The sequence below is a fragment of the Erigeron canadensis genome, chromosome 5, assembly GCF_010389155.1.
Source record: "Erigeron canadensis isolate Cc75 chromosome 5, C_canadensis_v1, whole genome shotgun sequence".
NCBI lineage: Eukaryota > Viridiplantae > Streptophyta > Magnoliopsida > Asterales > Asteraceae > Erigeron > Erigeron canadensis.
Window position 1 is genome coordinate 28,455,669 of NC_057765.1, and position 18,550 is coordinate 28,474,218.

General features: G+C 32.6%; 2 protein-coding genes across 2 annotated transcripts; both read right to left on the reverse strand.

Annotated features, from left to right (window-relative positions):
- Window positions 1–230: 230 nt before the first annotated feature.
- LOC122599773 (purple acid phosphatase 2-like) lies at window positions 231–3,425 on the reverse strand. Its single transcript, XM_043772341.1, has 8 exons — window positions 3,005–3,425; window positions 2,411–2,611; window positions 2,188–2,299; window positions 1,706–1,935; window positions 1,266–1,404; window positions 942–1,162; window positions 692–813; window positions 231–568 (listed from the first exon to the last, which is right to left on the reverse strand). Exons 1-8 carry the CDS (start codon window positions 3,185–3,187, stop codon window positions 376–378), a joined length of 1,401 nt encoding a protein of 466 aa, XP_043628276.1. The 5' UTR covers window positions 3,188–3,425; the 3' UTR covers window positions 231–375.
- A 1,558-nt stretch (window positions 3,426–4,983) lies between these two features.
- Window positions 4,984–15,507, reverse strand: LOC122599772 (V-type proton ATPase subunit a2-like). The gene is made up of 18 exons (XM_043772340.1): window positions 15,247–15,507; window positions 14,664–14,708; window positions 13,033–13,155; window positions 12,844–12,951; window positions 12,590–12,700; window positions 12,338–12,511; window positions 11,625–11,762; window positions 10,922–11,029; window positions 10,721–10,828; window positions 9,602–9,750; window positions 9,270–9,423; window positions 8,782–8,942; window positions 8,225–8,431; window positions 7,839–8,022; window positions 7,299–7,382; window positions 6,992–7,185; window positions 6,535–6,594; window positions 4,984–5,509 (listed from the first exon to the last, which is right to left on the reverse strand). The coding sequence occupies exons 1-18, from the start codon at window positions 15,379–15,381 to the stop codon at window positions 5,305–5,307; spliced, it is 2,448 nt and encodes an 815-aa protein (XP_043628275.1). The 5' UTR covers window positions 15,382–15,507; the 3' UTR covers window positions 4,984–5,304.
- Between the last annotated feature and the right edge of the window lie 3,043 nt (window positions 15,508–18,550).

The window sequence follows — 18,550 nt, forward strand, 5'->3', positions numbered from 1 at the left end:
CTTGTCAGATTTTAATTGGTTGAAAAAAATTCTTACATACAATAAACATTATTTCGAGTTGTTTACATACAATACACACGACTTTAGTTATTTCCTATTATAGATATTCGTTCAAAGTTTCTTACATTCCAGAAAACTAATCTCTAGAATTAACTAGTCAATTTGGCATATGCTTTAGAGTTTAATCATTGATACTGATACATGTTGCAAAAGGGTAAAATACAATAAGGTGAGAAATAAATTTGGCATGTATCAATGAAACTTCAAATCTAAATAATGTCTTCATTATTTAACTTACACACACAAACACACATACACGAACTAACTCCCTAAAAATTCCCAAAGAATTCAAAAAAAAGTACGTAGTTGTACTATTTAGGCACTTGTAGACTCATTTTGAGGATACCAAAATCGGTTGTAAAACCACATTGTATCCGCTGTCACAGCGTACCCATCTTGGTTCCTGTGCCAACCGTAGTAGGCATGGGTTCGGTTCTTGATGTCAAATGTAGCATGTCCATAACTAGCTTCTCTGAAAGCTGAATACTCGGGTTGAGGCTCTGTCATGCTACATTGGCAATCACCATAGATAATGTCAACTTAGATGTTTTGTACTGATGTTAAAGCATACTAATGTGCATATATTATTAGAAGTATATATAGTATATGGTAAAGTGTTCAAAAACATTACTTGGTTGCTAATCCCTCGAGGTTTCCGCCATCTCCAATAGTTATGTAAACCGGCGCAGATTGATCTTTTACAGGTTGGCATATCCCGTTAACAATGTTGTAAGCAATATTTGATACACGTTCCTTCATCAATGAAAATATAGTTTTCAACGAAGAAAAGGGGGTTTTTGGATGCGTACTTTAAAAACGGTAATAAGTTGTAATAGAAAGTAGTGCTTGGATGTGCTCATCCTGTTTATAAGAGAACTTACCGTGCGTTCATAAGCATGGACATGACCAGCAAAGACGACATCCACTTTGTACTTTACAAACCATGCCTCAAACATTACTCTCATGGATTCACCTTCCATGTAGTGATAGTTGTAGCTATTATACCATGGAGAATGCAGCATAACAATCAACCATGGTGTTTCTGTTCTGTTCACCTTGGGTAGTTCCTTTTCAAGCCATTTGTATTGAGGTGTGTATTTACCTAGTAATATATGCCATGTTAACAAATTTTTCGTTCTCGTTACTTGGTATGATTTTCATTTAGTTAAATATAAATAAATATGGAATTCGAGTATGTATTTCACCATAAGCTGAATATGAAGCTAAAACAATGATGTGAGCGGAAGCTCTCTTGATGGAGTACCAATAGGGAGTATGGCTGTCAGATGACTTGTAGGGGACAGGATAACGATGAGTATAAGGCTTGAAAGGTTCAAACTCTCCCTGTAATGGAATTATCAACACCTTATGATTCAGATAGGATTTAAGAAGGTGAAAGAAAGGTAAATGTTGAAACTTTTAGTCAAAATAGACTCATCTTTAACTTGAACTATAAAGTGCAAACTTGAACCTTCTTTCATAGATATCGATACTAACGAATATGATCATAAAACTACAACAATTTAGGACACCTTTGGTTTGGACTGAAGGACATAATCGATGTCTACTTGTATTTTGAAAGTCTAAAGTTTGACCTGACAAGTCAAACATTCATCTTAAAACAAAAATGACAGAGGAAACTTACAATTTCAGGTGCATAATCAAGTTCATGATTTCCTGCAGTCCATATCCAAGGCTGATATGCTGCACTTCGCTCTATAAACCGTCCCCATGAATCCCATCTTCGGTTATCATGATTAGGATAGTTATCTGCGTAAGAAAGGTCTCCCGCAAACAGCAATGTTTTCCCTTTCACAGGATTCATTTCATAATGTGTAAGTGTCAGGTTTGAATCATAACTCTGGCCTAGATCCCCTGCAAGTTCACAGACAATGCTTCAAGGGTATGATTCAAAAAGTGTTTTCTTTCGACTAGAAGTGGCAAAATGGGCGATTATACTGTCAAAATACTTTTTGTCCAAGCTGATTACATATATATCTTGTACTTTTGTAAGTAGTATAATTTGGCCCATTTCCATGTATATTATTTTACTAGTCCTCCAAAACACAAATTGACAAATATACAAGTAAATGATTGAACAGAATCAACAAAAAAAAAAAAAAATACCAATGAGGCCAAAAGTGTAAGGAACGTCTGGTCCGACTTCAGGTGGAGTTGTAAACCAGAAAGTTCTTGGCGTATGATCAATTCCAACCGTGTAGTAGTATTTTGTATCATGCTGCAATATTCAAACGAAACGACTCAATGGGATTATAAAAACCAACACATTGCAAAGTCTAAATTTAATTTAATGATACAAATATTACCATAAAGATTAAAAGATTGATACCTTCAAATGAGTAAGATTGCAATGATGAATGAAGCCAGAAGTATAATCGAAGTATGAGTATTTAGTAAGCATGCCTTCACCTTTCGACTCTCTCTTGCTATTTTGAGCCCAATAAACGACAGTGTTTGAACCGGGCTCGTCCATGGTTACCCACGACACGATCATGGCCTTTCCCACATGATCTCCTTGTGTTATATGAACCTTATTAAAATCACAAAAAAAATCATAAAGTTCATTACAAATTTACAATCAGTGGAGAATCTTGGCATGTACCCTACAGATTCACTGTAACAACTTTTTATTTTTTGAATACAGTTATAACAATTGTCATGATATTTTTATATTTTAACATTTTCGTGACCCCATTTTTTTTAATCATTTGCCGGCCCAATTTTAATAGTACTAAGAAAGAAACATTCTACAATACTTTATACTACGCAATGTAAAACTGTATAAAAATATTTTTGTTATTATTGTTATGTACGATAACTATAAAGTTTTTATTATATATTACCTCACATTCAGTAAATTTTGAGAAACAACGATGCATAATAGCCAGAGGCAAAAAATAAATATATATATATATATATATACCTGTTGAGGTGCATTATAGCCAGGAGGGGTAGAAAAAACATCAGAATCCATAGGCATATCAATTGTTTTCTCAGTTTTCCTAATAAAACTACTTGTAAAACCTCCTTCAACAACATTTGATGATGATTTCAATACAACCATAACCATGATTAAAATAACACTGCGCCATGTTACACTGTCCATCTTATCCTGCTTTTTTTATTCTTACTATAAATATATTTCTATATCTTTAGTTTGAGCTTTATCGTATGTATATATAGGGTGAATTAAGGGTGAGGTTTGAAAAAACGAAAAAGGAATATGCAAACAAGATATTCCCATATTAATAAGTCAACGAGATTGATGACAATTAACTATATATAGTGTACTGATTAAGAAGAAGATTTAGTATTGGTTTCTGTTAACTAGTTTCCGTGATCTAGATAGATACTCCCTGGTTTCAAGGAAGAGAAACAATATAATCACGAGTTGAATGAACAAAATGATAGATTATTAGATGTGGTCACACACACATATCACATAGATTATTTTATTTAAAAAATGATCCAACTATATTTTATTTAAAAAACTTTATTTTTATGTTTTGTTTTTGTTATTTGAAGTTTTTTATGTTGTTATGTATTTATAATAACGATTCTCAAGTGAAACTTTACTCATAACTTCCAAGATTGATGAAGCTCGATATCACGGAATATAGTTGTAAATTGCTGTCAAAATAATAAAATAAAGTACTCCGTAATAAAGACTTGATAACGACATACGCCCCACATAGTCACTATGTCACATCAACCAAAGAGAAATTTATGATTACTAGCTTTATAAACAATTGGTTTGCATACATATATGCATGTTTGATGTAAAAATACTAAATCAATTTATTGTTAACTTTTGTTAACAAAAAATTATTATCTATAAACAGGGTTTCTCGTGTTTTAGATAGTTGTATATGGTGTAACTACTTATTGTTACTAATAACAAAATAATAAGAACTACATGCTACTGTTCAAATAAATAATAATAATAATAATAATAATAATAATAATAATAATAATAATAATAATAAGAAGAAGAAGAAGAAGAAGAAGAAGAAGAAGAAGAAGAAGAAGAATAGCTACATGCTAAGATAACCTTATATATTACATGATGAGAGGCACTTATTAAATCAGATGTTACCTTTTTCTACTTACAATTAGTTTTTGGTCTTAATAGATTTATCTATTGCAACTAGTTAATGAATACATGCCAACAAGGAGAATGGAACTTTGTTATTTTTTTAAAAAGGCGAAATAAGATGCTACTACACATATTTACTCGAAATCGAGCACAACTCTATCCAATTGGGCATGGACGAACACCCTACGTATGCAGAGAAATCCCGGATTTAAATTCGAAGGCAGGACCTCATGGTGCCCAAGCTCTTCCTGATTCCCATCACTCTCCATGCCACTGCTTCAACTTTGTTTTTTAAGAAGATGGAGACAATTCAAATGTGTCATATTATTCCAAAAGATAATTGACTTTTGAGGTTTATCTAAAGTCAACTTTGAATTGCTAATACAGAAGTGTGAAAAGGAAGCTTTCATTCATTCCTCTGGACCGGATGTTCGGGACCACTAAGTCGACTAAGTAGTAGTAGTACACTAGTACTAGCACAATATAGCTGGCCAGGTCATTTCGTAGACTTATTTATTTTTTACAAAAATAAGTTCTAGGATGACACTTGTGTGAAATGAATGTGTTTGGTTAGAAATAATGGGTATTTTTGAATAAGATAAAATAAGATAAAAATGAGGGCAAAAACTGAGAAATGCTAGGAAAATTTACTGCCCATTTCAATGGATATTAACAACAACAACAAAAAATCGACATAGACTTGAACAAACATGTGGACTGGAAATGCTGCTGCAGCTCGACTTCTTAGAAATAAAACCGACTTTGCACAACCAAAAACCTTGGTGTTGGTTCGAGACATGAAATACTTTCCTTATATAAACAAATATTTATTACTAAAAGTTCATCATACAAATTGTTATAGCACTTCACATTAGCCTCAAGCCACATGCTTTCACTGAAACGCTTCTTATTGGTAAAAAAAATGGTGGAAGCAGCAGACGATGCTGCTAAAATGATCACTCACTTGCGAAATCTCTTCCCCAATACAATCTAGTTACCATCTCGATTCAAATCTACATAAATATTGTTCATATTGAACGGGCAAGAAGGAAAATTACAAATGCAAATATGCACAACAGCAAACTGCTGTATGATGAGGCTTTTCTTTATTTTAAGATGGTATATGATCATTCCTCTTCATCACCTAGTAACGCAAATGAGAAGGGAGCAAACAGGTACCCGTCTCCTTCATAAAACTTGTTTTGGAACTCCACCCAGTGGAGCCTTAATGCGTGTAGGAAGGCACTGAGTGTTTCCATCACTAGCAACACCCCAACGGTTGCAAAGATAAACACGATGATACCCACGATAAGGATGATCACGTTGTTATACCTGTGTGTGAAAAACAGATGTCGAGTAAAGAAAATTGTCTGGAAATCTTTGTCGTGCTTGTTGGGATTGGGTAGTTCAGGTAACATATCAAAATGGGTTTAGGTTCAAAGTTGACCATTTCTTAGTACAGTGAGTTTCGGGTGAGGTCATATCAACTAGCAAACACTCCTCATCCAACCATAAATAACTAACTTGTGATTAAAGTTATATATTTTAATAAATATAAAACACCATTAGTATATGTTCCTACAATCCTACGATGATAATGCTGTCTAATATTTACAACATTAATCTAAATCTTCTGAAACAAAAACCAACTTGGGAGTTTAAATACATTAAAGGTAGACTTTTGGAGACTTCCAACCCAATTAACCCACTCCCATTGACATGTAATCCTTTTAGCAAAATATCTTGATCTGAAGCAATTGATATGATATGATGTGATATGATAACTATATATATATATATATAAACAGCAGCTAGAATAGACCAAAAGGGTAAAAGTTTTAAACCCCCCCTAAAAAAATCCAGAACCCATAGTGGGAAAATGTCAAAGCTCTGACTACAAAAAGCCCATCTTGGATTTCTTATAAATCACTGACAACCAAAAGAAGTATGGCATGCTATAAATATCCTTTTGTGAGAACAGATGCATACAAACTGGCATTTTTCCTTGAGCGAATTGTTACTTCCCCAAAAATCGACAAGCCTTTGGCCCACCCATTTTAAAAGGCAGTAATTTAATTTACTAAGAGTGGTTATTCTGATTCATCACTAGGAAAGATATGTGGAATTAAACATTAGTAAGAAAATATGAGAAAAAAGGATGGAGATTTGAATTAAGAAGGCTCATTAAATCTGGAACAGAACTGGAATTCATTTTTTTTGTCCGCAAAGCATATTTTCAATGAACATCGACAAATCATCCAAACTACGTAAGTTGAGCAGAAAAAAGACTACCGAACTATTGGACAAACTCGAAAAACAGCTAGAACCATTGGTAGTCAAAAGAAGAGACAACTTACCCCCAAGCAAGAAGAAGAACCTTCTCATAGAACACAGTTGACAATTCCGAATGTGCCAAGCTGAAAGATAAATGCATTAACTGTAAACATTACTACATAAAAGTAGATGATCATATTAAGCTTGTATAATTGCAGTATGATATTGGTAATCAGTATCAAACATAAGATTTAGAAATTAACACCAGTTATGCGAAGTAATTTACTAACTAAAATCAAAACCGAAGACAGAAAATTGTCTTAATTAATAAACAATGTAAGGCCCCCTAAAAAATGATGCAGAATACAAAATCCGTCGAACTTTCTCATAGTCAGATATGATGTCAGATGCAGCAGATGTACTCAAGAATCTCGGGAAACCAAAAAATAAAGATCGAGTGGACAAATGTGTATAGTGACAAAAACATTCACAGTATCTATATCACTTGCTTTAAAGCAGTAACACAATTAAGAAAGATACCTGAGTGCCCATAAACGAAGGTATGAAGCTGTATTTGAAACTGCCCCAAGTACAAACTCAATTGTATGAATGAGTTGATGAACAAATACTTCACTGAATTCAAATTCTTCGTGATCATGTGGATCATGAGCTGCCTCCACCTGCAGGGAGTCATCTGTGCTTTCGAGAGGTGTGTAGGACTCGCCTTGGTGTGTCTGTAAGGAAATGAAAACGAAGTGGAAAAGATAGGTGTTAAATAGTATGATTGTCAGACACAGTTTGTAAAAGAAACAGAGAAACATGCTTTAGTGTAGAAAACAAGATATACCCTGTTATGTTGTGCCTTTAAAATAAAAGGCTTAGGTAGCAGCATCCATGGAACAGCAATTAGGGACAGCAGTAGTAGCACAAGCTGGTAATGAAACAATTAGTATCAGTTATTAAGATCTAAGTATATACCAACACTATTGCATACATACATCAAACATCCAAAAAATGCCAAGATAAAGTGTAGGTATCAATATCAACCCATTCAAATAGAAACGGGTTAATGTATAATATTTCTACAGATCAAATTGGTAAAATATAAAAGTTTGCTAAAAAGGTAACAGGTCAAACGAGTTGAGAGTTGCCCAAAGCGTATTTTATGTGCCAACAACAAGATACCTTCTTTTAACTTATTGACATTATATTATGATACAAAGCACACAACTTATTTAAAAGTAAATACAGAAAAAGTAGAAAACCATTGTTTTGGGTGCACATAAACCATACCATAGAACACCCGTTTAAACCTGTTACTCTAGCAGCTTGGCCTGCACATCTTTACACTTCTTAAAGAAAACTACTTTGGATAGAAGAATCAAACCTGAACTGTCTTCTGGTTTGCAAAAAGCTGGTTTTCACCGAGATCATCAGTGGGGCTAAGGAACATGTATATCATTACATGGTATAAATCAGCTTTGGAGCCAGTGCACCACTTTACAATGATAAGGAGGGAAAGGTAACCAAACAGACCATTCAAAAAGATCATCTGGGGAATAAATTGGAACCTGGAGTTTGCAGATTTAGAAAAAAATCATCAGTGAATAATATACAGGTGAGGGGTGGGTACAAACAAATCTAGCAACTTTAGAGCAGTTTGAAAATGATATCTGTTAACTTGGTATCATATAAACAATCTATGAAACCTTAACACGAGTCAGTTAGATACAAATTCATTAATAAATAAATGAATTTGGAATCTAAACTCACCAGATATTAACGGGATTCCGAAAGTACAGAGCATTGAAAAAGCTGAGTATTATTCCAAGGTTCATTTGTGCAACCCCAATGAGGATCGACATTTTCATTTTCAATGAGTTGAGAAATGGCAATTCACTGCGACTCCCATGCCATGCAGGATCCACACCAAATGGGTATGTATCACGCACTTTTATCAAGCCAATGGTGGTGGCCTCGCTGCAGTAAAACAGGCGTATATGAATAGAGTGAACAGAAAATTAAGAAGCTAATAAGATGATTGAAGTAAATGGTCACTCCCTTGTCTCCATAAAGAGAAAAGAAAGTGATACTAAACAAATTTACAATGTTTTGAGAATATACAGTACATGTAATATAGAAAACAATCAGTGGTAAGTATGTAACTCTTTTTCCTTTTCTTTGTATGTGCACTTGCACATCTATGTGAATGAGCTTTGTATATTTCTTTAGTCCAACAGAAAGTTGTAGGTTACAGTAAGTTTCTCTCTTGTTTTGGTCTTGCAACAAACAAATAATAAAATAGGCAACAGGGTTTAGGGGGATTGTACCTGCATGCAGCATCACGACAAGCATACGCTGAGGGACTAAAAAGCTCGAATGGAACTGAGAAGAACTCATTATAAATCAAACCCGTGTAGATTGAAAAAAGTGCCATCAACAATATAACATAGCGACCCCCAAAAGTCATCTCCATTATGTCTCCAAGTTTCTGAATTTATATAGATACATTAAATTCAGGCTTCAAGCAGAATGCAAAAGATCACTGAAGGCAAAAGTATAGATGAATAGTTTTGCTTGTTGGTATAAATTTCAACTTTTCATCTTAATGAATTTACTACTGCATTAAAGATGCATAAGATTTTTGCCATCAACTTAGGAATTAGGATAATGTCTTTTGCCATAACAGCAGCAAAAAGTAGTTGGTAGCTATTTTAAATGTAAAAGTTTACAACTTTATATCAAAAAATTTTAGATATAAGTATCATCTATGTCTGTAAATAATAAATATTGACATCCAACAGCAAATACTAGTTACCTGACTTGAGTATTTCTTTTCCTTGAATATTAAATATAATGTCGCTAGCAGAATGCATATGCCATGTCCCCAATCACCAAACATTACGGCAAACAGAAATGGGAATGTAACAACAGTATACACTCCAGGATTTGCTTCTTGGTATTTAGCAACACTGCAACAAGATTAGATAAAATGCTTACTGATTTAGGATGTACTAGATTCATACTATGTGTCTATGTATGAGGCAAATTATTCACCAAGGATGGAAAACAAAAGAAAAACAACTGCAGAGATATAAAGAAGAAATTCTTCATGAATCTCAGACACGTAAGATGCCGGAGGATACTTACCCGTAAGCATCAACAATTGTTTGAAAGGACGAGGTAAATTTATTTGTCCGGAAATAGGTTGGAGGCAACTCTTTCGTGTGCAAAACTTGGAAAATGGCACCAACTTGTGATTTGGAGTCAATTGTAGCCTGATTCAGTGCATCCTGGATCTGCAAAAAACGAAGGAAGGGAAGGGACATATAATAACAGTTTCTTGGCAAAATATATTTAAGATAAATTACGTTGATTCATGCTGCAACCAGGTCAACAATATACTGATCCAACTAAACAGTTAAGTGACTTTTGACTAATAGCTGGGCTAGGTAAGACTCTGAACAGGTTCAGCCCAAGATTGGTAACTTTTAAGTGCAGCCAAAATGTGTTGGGTTAGATTGGCTGATCTGGAACACTTTCCTTCCTGCTATTTTGGATGTTAAATTAGTCAACTGTTAAACAGCATGATTGCAGATTTCTATAATTACAATGAGAGGATCCAACTAGACAGGTAAACGGACGAGGTTTTCCTTGTTCTAAGCTACCCGGGAAAGGCAAGTCTTTGACTCGGATATACGTGTCCAAACAGGGCTATACCCATGACCATTTCCGAAAATATCTAGAAATCTAAACTAAATAGATATAGATATAACATAATTAACAGAAATCACAAGAAAAAAGAAATTCTATTTAACTCTGCCTCTTCAAGAATTTGAATTGGTATTTTCTGCATTACAATTGTTGTGAAGAGGCATCTACAATCGTTAGTCTTGGGCAGTTTCTTTGTGAAAATGTATGTATAGCCAAAAAAGGACCGCACTTAAAATCCGCCACCCAAGATTTTTACCTAGTGAGGTTTGAACTTGAGATCTCTTGTGGGGACATTAGGATGCCTAATCACTAGGCCACCTTAAAGGTGGTTTACAATGATAATTCAACTATTCATCAATAATATGGACGGTTTATGCATTCTACAACACTTAAGATGATTTTTGACCAGTTCAACCCACTTGACCATATCCTTTGGTTAAATCTTTTAGCTAACCTGTTTGACCCATTACAAAACAATCCAAACCAGCACAGCTATGGTAAATGGGCTACTATTGCCACCTCAATAAACAAAGCATATAAGGTATAGACTCAAACCTGTTGCGTTGCAAATACAGGACTCCACCCTTCAGCCACAAGACACTTCTTTGTGACATCAAAGCTAAGCATGTTTAGCGTGTGATAAATAGATTTCTCCTTCCGGACCTTGCAATTGCAACATAAGGAAGTTCAGTTATCCATACAAGAAAAACACACAGACACGTGCAAATTTTAACAAGAGAATATTACTGAACATACCAGGTCACTCCATTGTTCATATTGTTTTCCAATAGTTTCCAACAATTGGCCGCGGTGCAAAAGTCCAGCCTCTATCGTTGTCTTTAGTTCAGATAGCCTTCCAGATACCTGGAAAGTGACAGTTTACATCATCAGTGTATTTGCTGACAGCCTGAGAGCCAATCATATGAGAAAAGGTCAGGTCAGTTTTAGATGAGACCAAACTCTCAAGAGACGAAAGTTTGAAATCCAATCCGTAAATATCAGGCAACTAAAAGTCTCCATGTAGGCCACTTAAGCAGATGATAGGCATTAAACATCCACAAAGGGGTTTCTTTAAAAGCTGATGTCTAATGCAAGGTTAGTGAGATATGACTGATCGGGTATACCCTTATATATTTGTTAGACCATTACAGTAAACAAACTATTTCCACAGAATTAAACTAGCTTATGTCTTATGTAGCCCAAATAGAACAAGCAATCAGAGTGAATATTAAATCCTTTAAAATGAAATGATATGTTCGTCATGATATATTACTTACTACATAATATACAACGTAAGCCTGGACATTAGAGATATTTGATAAAAGCATGGTCCAGCAAAGAATATAGAACACTGTATAAAGGAGAGAATGTTCCAACTGCTTAACCTTCTTATGCAATAATTAATCCTATAAAATTTAATATTTAACAACAGAATGAGAGGAGGAAAAATGTTGTGTACCTCAGTTATCATTTGGGCCTGTTTGCTCAAATCTTCTGCATAAGGGTAGCGGTTAGCTCCAAAAGCTTCACATATCTTAAGAATTTTGCTCTTGGCTCTTTCTCCAGAAAAGAATACCACAAAAACATTTTTCTCAACCTATACAACAGTAGTCAGTTTTAATAGAAGTACCGAATAAACGTGTTACTGACAGTTTTTCTAACAATATAATCAAAAGATGAATATATGCTAACATCATACTTGTCAAAGGTTAAGCAAAAAGACGAAAAGTTAACAAGTCCATCATAGATTTTGTGTAAGATGTCAGTATTAGGTAATTGCTGCAACCAGGTGTGGAATATATGTAACTTGTGGACATAGAAGTTACAAATTATTTTACTTCTACAAGAAGAACGTAATCGTTTATAAGTGTCAATAAAGAATGATATGGGCTCAGTTCAGCATACAAAACGAAAATAGAAAAGGGGATAACAAAAATGACGCTTGGGTTTGAACTAATAGAATTATAGCCAGATGTACTCTTGTGCATTAAGAAAATAAATTTATGATCCAAAAACTAATTTTAGTTATATACCCTCTATATCTTCAGCAGATATCATGAACATGAGAAATATTAACAAAGCCCTATATACTTTCATGAAACAACATATATGCCATAAAAATCAGGAAAAATAATGTCAGATATTAAAGATGTAAAGTAACATATTATGAACCTTTTCTCCTGAACTAGGATCAGTCACAGCTTCTTCCACGGAAGACTGCCTAAGAAATACATTTCCCCTTGTAGCACGGAACAGAATCCTCTCGAAAGCCAAGGATCTGCCTTTGGGCACAAGGCCAGTAAGGAACCCCAACTTTACTTGTTTCCCTGGATCAACTGTTGATTCCTACACATAAAAATAACAAAGAATGAATTACTTGTCGAGCCTATCGCAATAATGCAAATATCAGATTGATGTATGTACCTGATCTTTCAGTAAAGGAGTTTCCAAAGATTCTTCAGCAGTCTGATCTGATGAAAGTTCTCCCTGCTGAGCTAAAGCTCGGCTTTGAGCCACTTTGAAATACTCCCCAGCCTGTGACACAGTTTGAACTTAGCGAAACAGCAAGATTGAGCGCTCATACTATTACCTAGCGAACTCTATTTATAACTTTCTCTTAAATATGAAATATATAACATTACAAGTCTGTGACTCTGCGGCTTAGAGGTAAGATATACCTTTTGCAGAACAAGCTTATATTCTACAAGCTCATTATAGCCACGCTGCAACTTCTCATTGTTTGCGTTGATTTCAACAAGCTCAGCTTCAAGTTCTCCAAGATTCACCTAACAAATTAGAACAGAGAAGAATATGTTAGTTATATACATAGTTGTAATTTACGCATGCATATAAAAACTTGTTTATACCTCCACGTCATCCAGATTAAGGTCAATTTTGCCTTCAGACTTTGCTGATGGTTTAACATCTGCCTTTGACATTTGATCTCTAAAGAAACGCAGCTTCCGAGCCAGTTCTGCACATCTTTTGATCTTCACAATTAAAAGCAACTTAAATCAGATTCCCACTATTATAAGTTCAAAGTAACGGGAACATATAAACTATAATCCCTAAACAAATACGCCATCCAAACCATTTTGACACAAGATTTCAAACAATGGACCTGATACACATGACAAGTGTGTGCTTGAGTTCAATTTATACGCATAATTTTATATTGTATATGCAAAAGCCACCACAGATAATATAATTAGGGTACATTAGACGGATCGTCCTTGTGGTTTGCCCTTTTTTCAGTTTTCACCACCCCAAGAATTTTGATTACAACAGACATCCTCATAGATGTCGTTTTGTCCGATTACAGGTTATAGGCTAACTCTGTTAATAACTTTACGTTAAATGCCCTCAAGTGATGATCTCATAAAGAAATTTATGTCTTTTATCCCTTGTTATCTTCTTCAACAGCCAAATCTAATCTTCTAAATTACCCCAAACCCATTAAGCCCACGGGTACATTATCATTACCATGTTCTCTCCCATACTCAACCTAAAACTTTTCCCTGTTGACAATAATCTAGTCCAATTTTTTGCCATTCCTATTCATAATTCTATTCCGCAACATATTTCCATTTCCTATAATTATGGAAGATTTTAATTCTGGCTATAATTATTTATTAATAACAATATAATATTACAAAATACTTTTTCTTAGACACTTTTTTAATAAACAATAATGTTATGTCAATCAGTGGGTTATACATCGCATGGATACAAAAGTTTACAAATTCTGTCAAGAATGAATGTCAGAAAAGTGTAACAAATCTTTCATATAAACTCGCTAAAGTTGATGGTGAAGTTGTATCACATTACAAAGAAAGTCCATATATTTGTTTCTTCCCATGTCTAAACTTGTAACTGTCACATAGTAGTACAATTATCACAGATTCTTCTCGTGTTATATAAAACATATACATATCTTAAACCTAAGCTACTTGTATACACAAAAAAGACCTTGTATGTGAGACAAGAAAAATATGCAAAGAAAAATGCATAGCCACATTACCTATGGTTCCATTACATTATAGTATTATACGTTAGGAAATTCTCAAGTCAAGTGGATATGCAACTATTTATATTGCTATATCAAATTAGAGTCTAGTGCATCGATTATTAACAAGCCTGAAGCTAATTTATACCAATTCCAAACCTTACAATTTCCAAAAGACAAAGCATTCATATAACTTGAACCTTAGCAGGTTGTAATAATAAGCATCTTATTAAAAGTTAAAACCTTAAAGAAAAGAGAGGCAATGAAAAAAACATATGTCCGAGCTAAAGTTTTCCGTGCATTTGTTAATATATTTTTTCGTAACATGTTTGTATCTCTAGCATTTGGTGTATACTGTTATATGCCAATTTTAATCAAAGGTTACATTTTTCATAACTAACTTCCATATATCAAATCATATAATCTAATTTCAGACTCAATACGGTACCAATCAGCAGCTTTTTAAAACCTTTATAGAAAAAAGGAATTTACCTGGCCGGCATATGTCCGCTGGAAAGGACTTTTTTCTGCATTCAGCTGTATTTATACAATAACAAATAAAAAAATTAGAACCACACTATGAACAAAAACATATCCTCGTTGAGGACTATACTAAGAACGTAGAAAGAATAATTTCATCTTATTTTCAATAAAAACCTTTTTAACAACTTTATACAAGTTCAATATGTATAGCGGTGCGTTCCGCTAGAAATGATTATTATCATCATAAGTCCAATGAACCAAATCCGTATCGAAAATACTTGTTTCTGCATCGATTAATCGGTTTTCTCACCCAAGAAATAAAAAAAAACATTTTTTTCATCATGGCTTTTCATTTGTGCACGAAAATGTGATGCACACACCCAAGTTCCCAACTTTATCCAAAAAAAACCTCTATGCACAACTTTTGGCAACACAACTTATATCTCTAATAATCAAGTGATATGTATATAATATTATAATAATAATTAATGAATCAATTTATGTGTATATATATATATCACCAACAAGAAGTATAAGTTTTAGAAATGGGGATAAGAAATATATAGAGATAGAGATAGAAATATGTATATACATCTTTGAATTGAATGAGGCCGACATCACCGAGGTAAGAAGCAGTAGCATGAGCAGATTCGATGGGAATGATGACTTGTACTAATTGCATAGGCTCTGATCGGAAAAGATCCATCGGCGGACAACAGCCCACCATTGTCCCCTTTCTTGTTGTTTTCTGATCGGAATCAAAAGTTTAGCAGCAGCAGTAGACGACACAAACAGGGAGATTTTGATTGGGTTTTTTTTTTGTCTGTGTCTTTTTTTATATTTATTATCTATCTATCTTATTTCTATGTTGTGTTTTCAGCAGCCACGTTCTCCAGATTTATTTTCACACTATTTATTATTTATTTTATTTATAACAAAATTTCAAAAAAATAAATAAATTTTATTTAAATACACCTATCATAAAATTTAAGGGTTTTTATGTGAAAATATACAATTTTTTATACATGTTGGCTTTAATTAGCATTTTTTTTATTTATATTTATAAATTTATATTCATATTTATCATGTATATATGGGTGATGATAAATCTTTCTAAAACAATAGCCTAAAAATTCTCTTAACTATTAAATTGAGACATGTGACGAAATCATGGGATGAAATTAGGAAACAAAATTAGTGGATAATATTTGTCATGTTTTAAAGCTTTTAGAATGATTTTTAAGCTAATTTTTAAGAGAATTAATCATTTCTTTTATATATATATATAATAGGTTTGTTACCCGCGCGATGCGCAGTTGTTGACAAATCATTTAGTAAAAGTTTGATACAAACATTTTAAATTGCAATTCGTTATATATAACTATAAATCTTAATGCGTGGGCTTAAAATCCTCAACATAGAGTAACATAAAAAAACTTGTATTCATAATGAAAAAAAATACATAAAATATGAAAAATATATAATCACAATTTTAATGGTCGTAATCAAAATTATTCTAAAACAAAAGAGGACATCAATTTAATAAAGAACACATAAAAAGCAAAATATCAAAATTCAAAGAATAAAAAGTAATGAACCTGTTTGGTATTTATACATGTAAAAAACATTTTTAAATAGATATATAGATAAATATTTTGTGAATGAATAAGAACAAATCTTTTTAAAATAATGGAGATTTAAAAGTTCAAGTTTTGAAAAATTGATGTTTTCGAGATTTCCTACTTTTAGAAATAATATTAAGAAGATTATGGAATCATATTTTCATTTTAATCTCTTATAAAATGCTTATTATTTTTAATAAATTTTATATATTTTTGCATAAAGTAAGATAAATATTGTTTAAAAAGTTATGAAGATGGCACATAGGATGAATCCTACATGGCAATTTTTTAGAATAGCTTTAAGTTTGAAGAATGCTTTAAAAGGCTTGTTTAACTACTATTTTAATATTTATATATATATAGATAGATAGATAGATAGATAGATAGATAGATATAAGGAAAATGATTCATACTGCAGACTTTACCTAAGCTTAGATACTGTTACTTTAAAAAAACTTACAAATTAAACTTTTGAATTTGATAAACATACATGGCACTCCCTGGATTTTATTTAACCTCCTCTTGAATTTTACATAATCCCCCTTGTTTTACTTAATATAGATATTGTATGCAGTACCTGATCTTTCCCCGTATATATATATATATATAGTTATCGATTTAGAAAATGATAACAACTTAACACATTATTAAAGGTAATAATGAATTTACAAATAACTTTACAAATAACCTTAAAGTTTATATTTATGCTGACAAAAGAATGTATTAGCTTAAATTATTGAAGACAAATAGTGTGAAAATTACTTAAGGTTTTTTGTTTTTAAGTTGGGTCATATTATAACTGTCTAAGTTGAATCAAACCGAATACTTCCTTCGATATCGTAATACTAGGGACGGCACCACAATGGGGGCACTGCCCCCATTCCAATTTTGGTACAGTGTAATTTTTTAGAGGTATATTTATAGTTTTATTCCTAAATAATACTCGTAACAATAAACAGAAAATACATTATACATAAAAATGTCACCATCGTTGTCATAAGCCTCTTCTTTGGAAGTATGTTACTTATGTTGGGAGCATTAGTTTTGAGATAAAATCTTCTATCGGTAAAGTAAAAATCTTCGGTTATTTTGATTTTTAACGAAGTTGAAAAAAAGAAGTTGAAAAAAGTGTTTTATTTGTTTGGGTAATTGTATCAAAATTTATCACATGCTCTAAAATTGCAAAGAACAATGTTCAAGTTAAAGATAAATGTTCTCATAACTGGCACTCAGACGAAATTATTTTAAGGGTCCATTTTTTCTAAATTTTTCGTTGAGAGTTAATTTTTGTTTAAAAAATTTTTTCCCATCAAAGATAACTTTAATAAATATAATAAGAGACTTTTAAATTTGCCCCCTCACAAAAAAAGTTCTGGCTCCGTCCCTGCGTAATACGATAATGATTCTCCAAGTTGCATCAACATTGAAAACTAGTACTTGTTTTGAAGTCAAGGAAGGGACATCAAAGATGAAATATCATAATGGGTGAAAGTTAGTTTCATCTTACAATCAATTTGAAGAAAATATATGAGAGGGTGAAATTTTATGTTTCAAGACTTTATTGTCATACCATCACCAACATTCGGAGTAGATAAAAATGTGACGAAATGTACGAGGTACACTTATTGCCCAATGTTAATGTACGAGAAAATTAGATGTCATTATATATTTTTAAAAAACAACATGAAATTTACAACTATTCCATTAAAGTACAACTTTCTTAAGCAATATGAATAATACAAGTTTTCAAGCTTAAAGTACAACATTTTCTTTTACCGCTATCAATTTTATTTTTAAACCTTAAAATTTTAACTTCTTAACTTTTAACACGACTTTGTGTCTGTTCATTTTTTAACTCTTAAAGTTTCAATCTTTTAACTTTTGTTTCACACAAAACTTTTTGATTCTCATGTTTTTATTAAACAAATTTCACATATTTTTCGGGTTCTTATGTTTTAATAAAGGGGTAATGATCAGTACTGCTGGCAGTAAAAAAGTATTGTACTGCTCTCACATCCTCTTCTTTGTTTATCACATGATTAAATAAATAACCGCCCCCACCCCATGAATTTAAGGCTTGCAGTTACGAAAAATATAACTGCCGGCAGTATAAATACTATCCCTTTTAATAAAACAGTATCTTTTTCATTCTTCTATTTCGTTATATATAATTTTTTTTAGTTTACAATAACTTTCATCATTATTATATCTTACGTTAATGTAATATTATAGGTAAGATACCATATTGTATTATTGTCGTTATCAGAATGTCAT